The following is a 14,124-nucleotide window of genomic DNA, read 5'->3' on the forward strand; positions in this document are numbered from 1 at the left end:
TTTGAGAGATTACTACATTATTTCAAAAATGTTCTTTTTTAATAACATAACGCACTGTTAATGATTTACAATCTATTAAAGAGATGAGAAACTGTACATGTATTACACAGCCTGGTTATAATAAGAGCGCACCATGATTATTCAATTAATTTCCACATGAAAACAATAAATATGCCTTGTACAATAGTAACGGATAGAATAATCATAAATAGAGGCAGATAGATGGATATGGTCAATCTTCTTAATGTTTTCCAACATGCGTATAATAAGTAAAGCATACGAATCGTTCTTATCCAGAAAAATAAATTCAATTTTAACTGTTAAATTTAAAATATAATTTAAATTAATAACAGTTTAAAAATAGATTTATAAACGTTCTCATTTTCAGATACATGTTTACAAAATTGTGTTAATCTCTCATTTCGAGACATTCTATCCGTCACAAAACGACATTACATCATGACATGAAAAGAAAAAATCAGATATTATTTCTCTGCGATGTGCAACAAATCAAAAGAAAATTATAATATTTGAATCTTATCATTGATAATTAAAATGCATTCACATTTTTTTGCCAATCGCCAATTAATCATCACGATTCAACGTGAACCTGAGTCAACACTTTCACACAGAGCATTGCATAAGTCATTTGCATAAAGTTGATCCTACACAATAATGTCAAATATTAATATTATACGTAGCATAAGATTAAATTAATACATGATTCTTTACAATAATGCACATTGTGTATCTCGTGAGGAATCAACACGCGAGTCTCGTTCCTCATTTTTTACAGAAAAGTTTTTCTACGCGTCACTACAACTACAATGGGTTCATTCTCTTCCGATAATCCTCAAGCGACACTCTTTAATTGCAGTTGCAGCAGTCCGGCGAGCGCGCTCGTGAAACCAGCGTTGTAATCCAACGTAACGTCCGTGTAAATGTAGTCGTCTCGACGGTCCTGGAACTGATCTGCTACGTCTGGTCCGGAAACCAGAGCACCGTAGAGGATCTGCGGGTTCGGCGCATTTCTATCAAGTTCCGGCCAACCACAGGGCACTGGTCTATTCGAACAAGAAGCTGCGGAATGGTGCGGCTGCTTGGGCGGATCCTTTCCGTATCCGACTACGTAACTCCTCCCTAAAAAATATTGATGATGAGTAAAAAAAAAAGAATAGTAATTTTAATACAATACATTTTAACTTAGTAATGTTTATTTTAATACATCATACATTATACAAGGTGTTTAAAAAAAACTAAATTACATTAAAAGTTGTTCTATTTTATTAATTATTAATAAAACAATTTTTAATGTAATTTTTAGTTTTTTTTTAATGTCTCACAAAGTCTTACCTGCTGCGCCTAGCATATAATCAATTTGTTCCTTAGCGAATTGACGATACTCCCTCGAGTCACCGATTTCGGAGTCCGCGGCCGCCAAGCAGATAAGTGCCACATTGGCAGCATGAGAGAGAGTGCCAGATTTATCGATATACAGGAGACCCTTCGGCGTACGTGTCTGTTGTCGCACTGAAAAATCGCAAAACGCACGAACCGCGTTCTGGTACTCGGACTGTCCTGTTAATTGTGCTAGCAGTACCTGCGAAAAACAAGGAAAAGAAGTATCTTGACAGAAAATATTTAAAAAATTAAAGTAATTACAACGTAATTATTATTTAATTATTTAATTTTTTATAGGAAAAGATTAGACTTCTATTGTTTATTTCACCGCATCAGATTTGAGGATATTCTAACAAATAAGTTACACTGGAGAACTAACATTATATATGTATATTATTGAAATAAGAAATAAATTTTCTCACCTGAACACCGGCGACCTTATTGTTGTAGAAAAATCTGGTTGGTCTCTCGTTGAGATGGAAATCCTGGTAATGATGTATGGCATCGTAGAGGTACTTGGGTTCCGCAGTCGCGTTGAAGAGCCAAGCGGCGGCCCATGCCAGCTCGTCGCCGTAACCCGTACTCTCGTAAAACTCTTGACCACCGGGTATCACCGTATGATAAAAACCGCGATGAGTATCGGCGAATTTGTACAGGTCCTTCGCATGCTGAAGACACTTGACGCTATATTCGGGATCGACGTTCCTGAAGATGATGCTCGAGGCCGCGAGGGCGGCTGCTGTCTCACCGGCGAGATCGGAACCTATAATTAAAAGCAAATAAAAATGTGCTTTATATACAGATAAAATACTTGATGAATATAACGACAAACAATAATTTACTAATATTAATATAATCATTTAATAATAATATAATTTAATAACTGAATTAAATTAGTGTAAAAAATAAAGCGTAAAAAAGAAAGGAGACGAAATTTTTCTAATTTATAAATCCTTTTTTTAAAGTAATTTAAAAATAATTTCTGATAATATACTTTGTATCTCTTCAATAATTGAATATTATTACGAGATATGTTTTAAAACTGTTAACAACATTTACCAGGATGCTCGGCATCGATTTTATAAGCTGGTCTAGAGGTATTTAGCTCTTCCGGTCTTCCCCAGAATGCATGATCGATCGAGAAATCGCCCACTTGTCCGTAGAATACGTTCTCGCTTACGTGACATTTTATGAAGTAATCGGTGGCCCATTTGACAGTTTTACGAATTTCATCTAATTGGCCGGCGGCCTTATAAGCTTCTGGCCAACTGACTGCTCCCCAAGCTAAAAGCGTCGTCGTAAAAGCCATCGTAAAGCCGAATTTAACAAAATCACCGGCTGAAATAGAAAGATGATAAGTGATTTTGTAATTTAAATTATGTAATTCTTTAAGATAAAGAGATTTATAGAGTCTTCAAAATCTAGTTTAAAAATTAAGTTAGTTTTAAGTTATTTTTAGTTGTTAATTAAAACTATTTTTAACTAAAACTAAAGTTGTTCTCAATTTCATCGAATGTAAGAATTTGTTTAGAATTTTCAAACATATTCACTCTCCAAATTATTAATTTTTATCATTAAAGAAATAAAAATTATTTTTTAATTTAATCTTTCATGTCTTCCTGAAATTTCATTTTCTCATGTTTTGATACTTAAATATAATTTCATTATAAAAACCTGCATGCGTCTCTGCGTCTTGACTTTTCATGAGTTTATAAATTAAATAATATTATTAAATAATATTAAAATGGTTGATTTTCATTACCATCGTAGTATCCTCCGGTGAGATCCTCGCCGTTTGAGCCGCGATCGTTCAACGCAGAATCACCTCGCCACGGGATCCTATTGTCTTTCGGAAGTTTGCCGGAACGCTGCGCCTCAAAAAATAGTAACGAAAGCTCCAGGACGTGGGCGTAATCGCTTCCGTTCTCGATCGCTTGTTTCACGTCGTACGTTGAAATGGAGTTTATCTCGCATGTAGTCGAGGTAATCAATATTACCAACAGAATCTGTCAATGAAGGGCGACGCGTTAACGGGAGCTTGACGAGCACGAGTTTCCAATGTGAACATGGATAAACGTTCATAGGAAGCAGGCATCAAGATGGTTGTCAGTGCACGTGTATTGTCCATATAAATGGCTCGATGTAGCACAATGTCGTGTGTGTAGAGTCTTAAATTTTATATGTGGACTACGACTTTGTAACATAATCTGCGCGTAATCTGCGAAATCAAGGTTCCCGCTCCGAAGAGAAGCAAGGTTGATAGATTCTTCGCTTTACGTGACGAGGAAGACGATGAAGAAATTTTTCTAGGGTGACGTGTTAGTGTTACAAATTGCCATTCGATAAATTCCACAAAGTCGAGCGTATTCTAACGACTTTCATTCAGCCTAACTCACTTTGCACGATTACATCTAACTGAAATCACTCGTAGCGATAAGCGATAAGTATGAACTTCGACAATCGAAAAATTCGTCAGTCAACTTAGTTTCTTCTTTGATAGCAAACACAAGAATCTACTGACATGAGTTCCCTGGAGAGCAAAATATTTCGTAATGGACTTTTACTATATTGTGGTCTCATAAATTACTGATCAAACAATTATCATGCTAAAACTTACGAAACGATATTACAAGACTTGTTCCTTGTTTATAATAATCCAATGACATGAATGATAAATACATATATATATGATAAAATCGCACGAACCACTGCGATAAATCCGCGGAGCACGTACGAGCTACGTGACAGATTCAAGCACGCTCGGCTCAGAGAGTTGAAGCTTCATTATGAAACTTCGTTAAGGATTAAACTCTTCCAACAATATCCGTCGTGGTTTAAGTAATATTCACTTTATTGGCAAAATCGGAGAGAGTAATTTTCACCGATAATTTCACCGATCTAATTAAATATTTGTGATTGTTACGCGTTTATATACTTTATTTGTTCCTTCAAAGAAACTATTTACTTTTATTCTACATGTGCTGAAAATTAATTATTAAATACTTATAATACTTTATGAAATTTTGTAAATGTTGGCAAGTGTGTTTTCTACACCTTCCAAAAATATATGAGTTTAGTGTAAAATAGAAAGATGCATTATTTTCCAAACAAGAGTAGATCCACATGCAGGTGCACCGTTAAGCAGATTCCCAAATTATTCTAGCGCTGTGTACTTAAATATTTATACGCTATTATAAATATTATAACGTGCTATCCACGCGATATGACTAATTCATAAATCTATCGCGAGACAGATATGTTTAAGAAGAGAAGAAAAGCAAGTTTGGAGCCGCGTTTGATCCCGCTTCCTCGTCGCCAAAGTGTCTTCCATGTTTCCGAGAAATGCTCGGTTCGTCGACCGCGTAATTCCTGTATGACAAATGCCAATAGCTTCGGCAAATACCGGCCTTATTGTGAACTCGTGTATTCCCGCGTGAGAATCTTCCTCGCGGGAAACGTTTCTGAAACAGATGCCCCTCCGAATAGCAGGAACAAATACGTCTCGCTGTTCAGTGTCGATCCCGCAAGATCGCGCAAGTGAATTATTAACGGTGATGATTTGGGAAAGGATAGCAAAGAAAATCTTTAGTTAAGGGGGTATATACACCTAGGAGGGTCAAAAAAATCGATTTTTGGATTTTTACATATTCATAATGTTTAATATTTCGAGAATGTCTTGTGCAAATTTCAGGTCAAAATTCCAAAAAATGACGAAGTTATTGCCTTGACAGTACATTGTTGGCGCGCCGCTGAGATGTTGTGGTTGGACCACGGTCCATCCCTTCGGTTTCGTGTTTAGGTTTTTTGTGTTCTTCAGTATAACGGTATTGTATTGTCTCGCTGTAGCCTGTTTAGGCAACAGTAATGAAAGTTTTAATAATATAATTTGGAAAATAGCCTCAAAAACAATGCACAGCGGTGCTATTATAGTAGAAATTGCTGCATACATAGCTGCTTGCATATTCAATAATGGTATGACTTCAATATTACAAATAATGAGCATTATAGGCATCTCGGACCGAACGCACACCAATATGCTGCGCGCGAAGATGATCGCCGCATAGCGCAAGCTGAGGCACGCGCGCAGGAACAGACGAAAGAAGCGCGAATACGTCGCCGACAACAAAATTTAGACGATATTGGCATCGCATCTACTGCAGAGGACTTATATTATGGGTCTGGAATTGACGACTCTGTGCAAGTTAACAAAATTTCATGTTTTATTAACAAAAACATATGTTGAATATTCAAACGCGTTTTTCTCGAAACGACATTTTTCAAACTGGTACCAGAAATATCTCGAAAACCACTGAACCGATTTGTTTGAAATTTATAGGGGTTATTCTGCACATAATTATCTATCGCGTATCGTAGGGTTTTTTTAGGACTCGTAGTTTTTTTGGGAGAGTGAGAAAACGAACGGATTTTTGTCTTAAGAATCGCTATGTTAAATTTAAACACCCGCCATTTTGTCAAAAATCGATATTTTTGAAATCGGCTACGATACGCCAAAACTATTGTTATATATTTTAATATTCTATGTCAATGTTTTGTTTCGGTTGATTTTTGACGAAGGTACATCTGGTACCGTTTTGGATGATTTTTTCCGGACTGCCTCTTCACGACGCCATATCTTCGACATTTTGCAATAATTTCTAATAAAAAAATCATGAAATTTCTTCAAAGTGTATATTTTTAACTTAAAAAAACCACAATTCGATAACTCCAACAGTTTCCCAGAAAAAATTCCAGAAAATTACCATATTTTCGGCCTCCTAGGTGTATATGCCCCCTTAAAATAAAAAATCTCGTATTTTAAGGCCAGCGTATTTCTTATCATTTTCTTGTCTTAATCTTATTGAACGGTTAAAAAATCCAAAATGTTTCTTATGTAAATAAATATGTAATTTATATAATAAATATGCTCTTAAGAATAATACAAATGGTTCAATTTAAAAATTAATGTTATTTCCGGACTTACGAGCACATAATTAGGCACTCGCATTGTAGCGCAAGCAGCTGTCAACGGCCAAGCGCTTATCTTGACATCGAAAAGACATATTCCAACAATATATGAGATTGACATACATGCAGTAAACAAAAATAGAAATGCGCCTTCACAAAATCACAAAAGATGTTAAAGAGAATTTGATCATTATTTAATTCACAAAAGTAAGAATAAGCTGGCAGCAAATATAACAGCGACGTGACAGCACTGAGCAAATTGATTGAAGAATTGAGCATTTATTTTATTATCTATTAAGGCTTAGCTATCGGAATAAAGCGATCCTGTGCCGAACATGAAAAAGCAATTTTTGTGACGTTTCTGCATAAGGCTTTTATCGACAGAAAACCTCAGCATCAATATTATACCGGAATTATTCAACTGTTCGTGGCGCAGAATGGAAGAATAAGAAGAATGGTACAATACAAACACAACAAGCTAACTTTGTCTGGAATAGTTATAAAAACTAAATGTCTCATACGATGATCAAAGCAAAGGTGATTTACCTTAATTTATCTTGAAAAGAAAAATAAGGAAAGCATAAACAATATATAGAATAATAGCAAGAACTCCGCTGCTAAAGTGATTTTTAGTGAATTAAAAATATGGGAATTATGCTACAAATACTGCAGCGAGTATTTTTAACAAAGGCATAATGCTAGCATCTGTTGCATCTATGACGAAAAGTGTTTTAACTGAGATTTTTATATTAATTTTGATCAGTAAGTAGCAACGCAAAAGCACAATATCTCTGCAAAAGAACGATAATAATTAAATCAAACACTAATATCTAATATTATATCTAATAATAGTGAGAATAGTAATATAATGATTAAATAAAATGCAAGAACGTGAAAGCATTGCATTGCAGTAAAGATACGTATTTGTGCATAAGGTAAGGAAACCGGAAGTTGGCGTTCCGCTACGGTTTCCATGCAAAACTACGATATTAAAAACTCGACAGTAATGATGCGATGAAGACCACCTTACTATGAAAATATTCACTTTTTAAAATTTAGAAAATTTAGAAAATTTCTACGAAAAATTTCCATTCGTATAAATACGGCAAAAGAACCGAGTTTAAAACGTTAAAAAATATCGGAAGACTTTTTAACTCACTTTCGTGGCTTTTAGCAGCGTCTAAGAAAGATCTAAATGACTATCCGTGACATCTTACGGAATAATAATAAATTTTACAAAGTTGCGAATAACGTAATCAGCCAATTGAGATCTGTTACTAATTAGCAACTTATTACACACAACTAATTACAGTAACCAACTCATTACAGTAATTATTTATGTGTCATAATAAAAAATAATAATAAAAACTTTCATATTATTTATTCTATATTAATTTCCATGCAAAACGATTTTGGTTTACAACTCAAGTTTATGAATTTCTTTGTTTTACACCTCCAATCAATGCATGCATCCGTTGCAAATTTAAATAGTAAATAATTCAAATCGCAATACATACAACAACAAACTTACGAACTTCTATTCTCCGTTTAACTTAAGCCCGTTTTAGACTATGCAATATATTGCGCAAGATTTTTTAAAGCAATAAATATTGCAGAATATCATACTTAAATTGTGTTTCGTAAATTGCGCAAGATATTGAAAACGTGTTCTATACCTGAGTAATTTTTTGTCTGCTGACATGCGCTATGATTTGTACGTTTCGAGATCTGTTCTTTTTAGCTGAACTGTCTGCACTAACACAAGAAGTATATACATCTGTTCGTTTTAGCTGCCTGCAGTAGTGCAGAAAGAACCTCAAAAAAGAAAAAAACTTTTGTTATTTATTTATTTATGATTAGTACAAAGTTATGATAATCGCCTCGCTACTCGCCTCTGTACTATTCGTTTTGTTATATATGTTCCTATTAATAAGCACGCTATTCCTATATAACGTCAGTTAAATTTAAATAAATAATAATAAATTATTAAATTATTATTACGTTTCTCTAAGTTTTCAGTTTATGCATATTGCGCAAATCTTGCGTCAAATAAAATGTAAACAGTATAAAATACAATTTAGCGGCAAGCAATTCTTGCAGCAAAACATTGCTCAAACAATTGCGTCAAATCTAGCGCAATATATATTGCATAGTCTAAAATGGGAGAGCCTTAGGCAGAACCCGCAGCCGCACCAGAACCATCAACCGCGAAAGTGCAAAGTGTTTTCCATTTTCCCGTAACTCGCGCAACAGTATTAGCCGTTTCGCCGCGGATTTCCCCACGTGTGCTCGCGTTTGTCGCGCGAGCGTCCGGTGATGTAACGTCGCACGCAACAGGTACGTAAGTCGTCCGATGCGGAGATCGCCGATGCGGAAAACTCACCGTAATGCACGTGACGAAGAGGTTCAGCTTCATTCTGCTTTCGCGCGATGCTGCCGTTCCGTTCCGGAAGTGCGTGCGGGACAGTTACATCGATTCAGCAGCCTCGTGTGCGTCCGTTGTACCGCGACGTCGACGCGAATCGGCGCGACATATTTTGCGGCAAATTTTCTCCGACGCACCTTCGCGTCGTTCGTCCAAAACGCCCGTTCGTCGAGCCTGTCCGTTTTTCTCTCAGCTGAAATAAATAGCAATTATCATTTCGATACTTATAGGTACTCTCTGCCGTTACGGGGGCAGAAAGTTCACGGTCCGGGACGCAGGCGGATTAGATAATGAAGAAATGAAGCTTCAGGTATACGCGTGTTTGTATGTATCAGTTATCATCAATGAGTCGTCGCGGACATTTTAAAATCGTATTTTCAACTCGGCGATTCTTTACTGAAGTCATTCCCTCCTCCCTAAGACGACATAAGATCTCTTCGTTTACGTTTGATAAGAAATAATCAGGCCCAATGAATGACCAAAAAATAATTAAATCAAGAAATAATGCAGGAATAATTCGTGACACAAAGAAAGACGTTCTTAACACAAAGCGAGGCACAGCTAAGAGGGATCCACGTTCGGAATTGGATCTCATTGTGATTCAGATAATGTAGATGAACCCGCAACGAAGGTAACTCTTTGCAACTGACATGATTTCGGTGATTCGATCGCTGATGATGCGCACGTTTTACGTTTATCTTTCAATTTATTTGCCAAACGTAATAAAATGCACATTTACCCGCAGCAGTCTGAGACAGTGTCGAGGGTTCAAGGCGATCACCGCTGATCGTGAATGCCGATTCTGCTTGTATTACATTAATATTGGCACTAGCATTTAAATCGTTGCACTTTGAGTCGCGGTCCCGAAGAAAACTCACGGATGACTGTGACTGATCCCGCATCCGTGGACGAAGCGAGGAATCGTTCACGTTCCTCACGTTACGATTCCGCAGCGTCAAAGGCTGTCTCTTCCGTCATCGCGGAGGATTTTTGCATTTCTATTGATACTTGCGACCGAGAACGAGCGCGTGTCTCCGCGCGTGTCTTCTCTCATTCTCTTCACTTGGATTCGCTCGCGCCTCATCCGACTATTATTTTCCCACTGTTCCTCGCCTGTCCATCGCGCGATCTCCTTCTGTCGATTGAATTTGAAATGCGAATCACGTCGGCGACCCTGGCTGTCGTCGCCGCGCGATTCGAGCGAGGGATTCGATCGAAGCGGGAGAAACATACGACTCCTGAAGAAACATGGGGGACATCGTGAACCATTTGGGTATGACCTGACTCGTCGAAGAACCGCCGGAATGGAAAAACGCCAACGCATATATAATTTAATTATACATATATTGTTATTTTTAGGAATAATGATGCAGCCGCTTCAATATCGATCATTATTTTCAAAATTGACACATTTTTTAAAATTAATTTAGAACGCCTTTTTAGACAAACGTCGACGTTTGTCTAAAAGGATATGTTGTTTTAAATGTTAAGAAACGTTTACTCGGTAAAGTGTTATTCGAGCTACGCTCGTGCACATCACTATTTCCGATTCTTTGTGTTTTGAAAATATCTTTGAAAGCGAGCATATCCATGCATGTGAGAACCACCGGAATTCATCTTCCATATCGTAAATTCGATATTCCACAGCGTGGAAAGTCGGTAACTTTATACATGGTACATCTGTATGCGAATGTTCGTTATTAATATTCAAGTACCGCGACATCGATCCGTACCTTGTGCCAGCGGGGATGCATTAGAGAAGAACTTATTGCAAATCACGTTTAAGCGTCTTCATTAATCGCAATTCAAATATTAAACAATAAAACTCATATTCATATTAAATAATAAAACTCGGTAAACATTTAGGGATACTTTTACATGTGCATCACTGAGAATTACATCGACATTGTGGTGCTCAAAAATCGTAGAAATTACGAAATCTGCTTTGTACGCCATCGGAATTACTTACATCAAAGTATAATGTTATGGAGAATCCCAAATCACAATTAATGCCGTTAAGTTTTCCTCTTTCCTCATTAAGTACACTTGAGCGACTGGAATCACAGTTCTTAAACTTTCAACACTGACTTTATGACTTACAGGAAATCCTATTACACATCACCTTCTATTAATGCAGTACTGCGCGATTAAGTAACTTTTTTGTTGTTAAAAGTTCATAAGAAGTAACTTCAACGGAAACTTTTTCAAAGGAGAGATCGAGACAAATTCCCAAGAGCCTGCTATTAAAATAAAATCGATTTCAGTCTGTGTATGTATCGAACGTTACACAATTTGCGCTGCAATATTCGTCCTCTTCATTTACAAGAATTCTGTTTCAAGCAAGTACATGTAACATACACCTTGCGATGGAGAAAGCCGGGAAAAAGCCGGGAAAAAGCCGGGCTTACGCACTCGTCCGACAAATTATTGAGAAATCGTGCGTATGTCGAAGCAACGCAAAATACAAACGATCAGTCGCGAACTCTTACATCGGTTTCTACGCTGTAATTACTTGGTGAGTTTCATCCGCCAGGAAAGTAATAATCTTCTTGCTCGGACACACTCGGTAACTTTTCGACCGTGTACGTTACATGTGTAATATTAAATCGGTCTTAATGTAATGTAAAACGCGAAAAAATTGAATTAAGGTTCTCAACGGAGAATATACTTGCGCAACGCAGATATGATATATCAATCTTGATTGTAAAATTATTGCAAGAGAAAATAAGAGAAGACATTTGGAGAAATTCTTTGTAATTTGTTGCAAAGTTTTTTAGTATTTAATATATATATTTTAATTTTATTTATTATATTTAATTTAATGTAATGTGTATTTTTAAGTACATTTACTTCACTTTATAGTGCTACTTGTAGTTATTTATTAATTTATTACAAATTCGATCCTAATTGCGATTTCTTTTTTAAGTTTAATGATATAACTTAGCTTTAGTTTTATTCTCAAGCAAATTCGTATTAGAGAGACTATACCGTTTTACCTACTGTCTTCTAAAGATCTTTAATAAACGATCTTTGAACGCTAGATAATTCAACAAAACACTTACACTTACACTTGTGCGTTTCGCAGTTAATTCACGGAATAATATTATCAGAGATGTCGAGGTCCAAAGTAATCAATTTAATTATTATTATACTTTCTCTCTTTCTATATATATGTACATATTGTATCAAACATTAATTGTTTACATCCAATAACTTATTGATTGCACCCAAAAATGCAAAGGTTTTAATCGATTAACTGATCGGCTAACTAACTTACTAACCGACTGATTGACGAGCTGACTGACTGACTGACTAGCCGACTGGATGACGATTGCAAGCAACTAAAAGAACGAAGAAGTGGGGACGTGTCCACACGGGAAGAGAGGCGAATACTCGTCTCGCATATGAGATGCCACAACGAATATTATATCACCACACCACCACCTCTACTACTACTAGCACCACCACCACCACCACCACCATCATCGTACGTGTCACTTTAAAAAGATTTATTTGTCGCGTTTATTAGACTATCATTGAGCTCATTAAACTATGCCGGGTAAACAGGACAGCACGCGTGCAAGTCAAATGAAGATATAACGTTGCGTTAATGAAAGTATTTGCTGTTCTCCCCCAAACAATTAAAACGTTCAAGATGACGTGGATCTTCGAACCATAAAATAAAAATTTTTCTAAGAAGCAAGTAAAAATTTTAGAAATAAATAGTATTATAAGACATTCGATAAATAATTAATAATCGATAAAATTATTAATCGCTATAATATACTGATTACAAAAGATTTGTGAAAAAGGTTTTTAGTAAAATATCAAAAATATCGAGGCGTATCTAAAATCGAGACGAGACTTATATAATATCTTACAATAAAATTGTTACAATAAGAGAAAAAAAGAGAGATTGTAGCAATTACAAACATAGCAATAGCTTTTTATAATCATTATACATTTTTACGAAATTTTATGACGGTCTCTAGGTTTTTTTTTCGACATTTTCTGAATCCGACAATAATAATCCCAGTAAATTGAGCGAACACAGATGGATGGAATTGGGCGATTTTAACGCGACAGTTAAAACATCGCGTGCAACTTTCACTGGATACGACATTCTTATATCGCATCTTTCTTTTTCCGTTCCACTTCGGCATAAATTAATGACTGCAATCGGCACTGCAGCTGGCGTCAAGCAAAGCACGTTTTTAACGTACAAAACACTTCACGCGTTTCGCTACGAGACTACGAAATACTGCGTTGCGAAATATTGCTACTGACGCTTTTGCAACTTTGAAACTACCTAACTTCCTAACTACATAACTATTGCATTCGTTATTGTAATTGTTAATGAATTTACTCGTTGTGACACGACTTACGTGGCGTACGTATATGTAACATTCTATCACGTTTCTCAATTATAGCGAAAGTTGTATTACATATTTGATACTTTTTTGTTCTTGCACCATCACATGCAAAGAATTTCGTATTTGATATGAATCGAAAAAGAATTTCTTTGAAAAATATCAAAATCCATTTAAAAAACTCTGGTTGAGCAAATACTCTGAAAAGTCATATTTGGACATAAATAGGTACATTATTAGATGACACGCGCGATTAAGAAAATACTCTCTTATTAATCCTTATTTTCTCTCATATTCCTTAAAATATACTTTTTAAGAATTATTCTTAAATGGCTACTTTTAGTTACTTCTACTCTTGATATCGTTTCTCTTAAAGGTAGTTCTTAAGTAGACGCTTTAGAATTAATTAGAATATATTCGAGATTGTTCGTAATTACATACTTCATTCCGGAATTTTGTTTACGTATCTTTCAAAGTGAATTATCAGAGATAAATACGCTCACTGTTATCTATAAAATATCACGTAAAGTCGTAAATGATAGCTTCGCGAGTGCGTTACATTTTTGCACATTTGCGTGAGCATAATCAGCATAAACTGCACAATCAACGATTTATCGAGGAAGTTTATGAACTTATTAATCTTTTTTTTATATCTATTTGTTATATCAGGAAACCGACATTACGCAATTCTCAAACATTATTGCATATTTTAATATTATATAATAATGCTAACACAATAATAAGCTTGTACATAAATGCGACATGGATTCGAATGTGCAATTCGATTAAATATCATATATCATAAATATTTTTGCTACATTAGAAGTGTTTTGTAAAATAAGTCGATAAAATGTTTCTAAAATTAATTACTTATTAATATGTAAAACCAAAACTTAATTTTGTTATTAAGAAAATTAATAACAACATTAATAAACAATTGATGTTATACCGTGTAAATTTTGC

At 35.5% G+C, this 14,124-nt stretch overlaps 1 protein-coding gene and 1 long non-coding RNA gene across 7 annotated transcripts; one reads left to right on the top strand and one right to left on the bottom strand.

The window, feature by feature from the left end:
* Positions 1–17: 17 nt before the first annotated feature.
* On the bottom strand, positions 18–14,023 carry LOC105284791 (endoglucanase F). 6 transcript variants are annotated; one of them, XM_011348570.3, is made up of 7 exons: positions 12,073–14,023; positions 8,750–8,984; positions 3,164–3,407; positions 2,461–2,739; positions 1,824–2,164; positions 1,354–1,600; positions 18–1,140 (listed from the first exon to the last, which is right to left on the bottom strand). In XM_011348570.3, exons 2-7 carry the CDS (start codon positions 8,780–8,782, stop codon positions 854–856), a joined length of 1,431 nt encoding a protein of 476 aa, XP_011346872.1. In that variant the 5' UTR covers positions 8,783–8,984; positions 12,073–14,023; the 3' UTR covers positions 18–853. The 6 variants fall into 6 exon arrangements, with proteins under 6 accessions (XP_011346872.1, XP_011346871.1, XP_011346870.1 ...); XM_011348569.3 differs by having other exon boundaries at positions 11,860–14,023; XM_011348568.3 differs by having other exon boundaries at positions 11,854–14,023.
* LOC105284790 lies at positions 1,531–1,826 on the top strand. Its single transcript, XR_894927.1, has 2 exons — positions 1,531–1,622; positions 1,699–1,826. It is a non-coding gene; the product is annotated as an uncharacterized LOC105284790 (long non-coding RNA).
* Positions 14,024–14,124: the final 101 nt, after the last annotated feature.

This window comes from Ooceraea biroi, chromosome 1, assembly GCF_003672135.1.
Source record: "Ooceraea biroi isolate clonal line C1 chromosome 1, Obir_v5.4, whole genome shotgun sequence".
NCBI classification, from domain to species: domain Eukaryota; kingdom Metazoa; phylum Arthropoda; class Insecta; order Hymenoptera; family Formicidae; genus Ooceraea; species Ooceraea biroi.

Bases quoted from the DNA above. Each gene is read 5' to 3' on its own strand.
- LOC105284791 (XM_011348570.3), bottom strand. From the start codon at position 8,782: ATGAAGCTGAACCTCTTCGTCACGTGCATTACG. The intron at 3,408-8,749 runs GTGAGTTTTCCG...CTTCATTGACAG, and splicing joins TCTTCGTCACGTGCATTACG to ATTCTGTTGGTAATATTGAT. The intron at 1,141-1,353 runs GTAAGACTTTGT...AATATTTTTTAG, and splicing joins TTATATGCTAGGCGCAGCAG to GGAGGAGTTACGTAGTCGGA.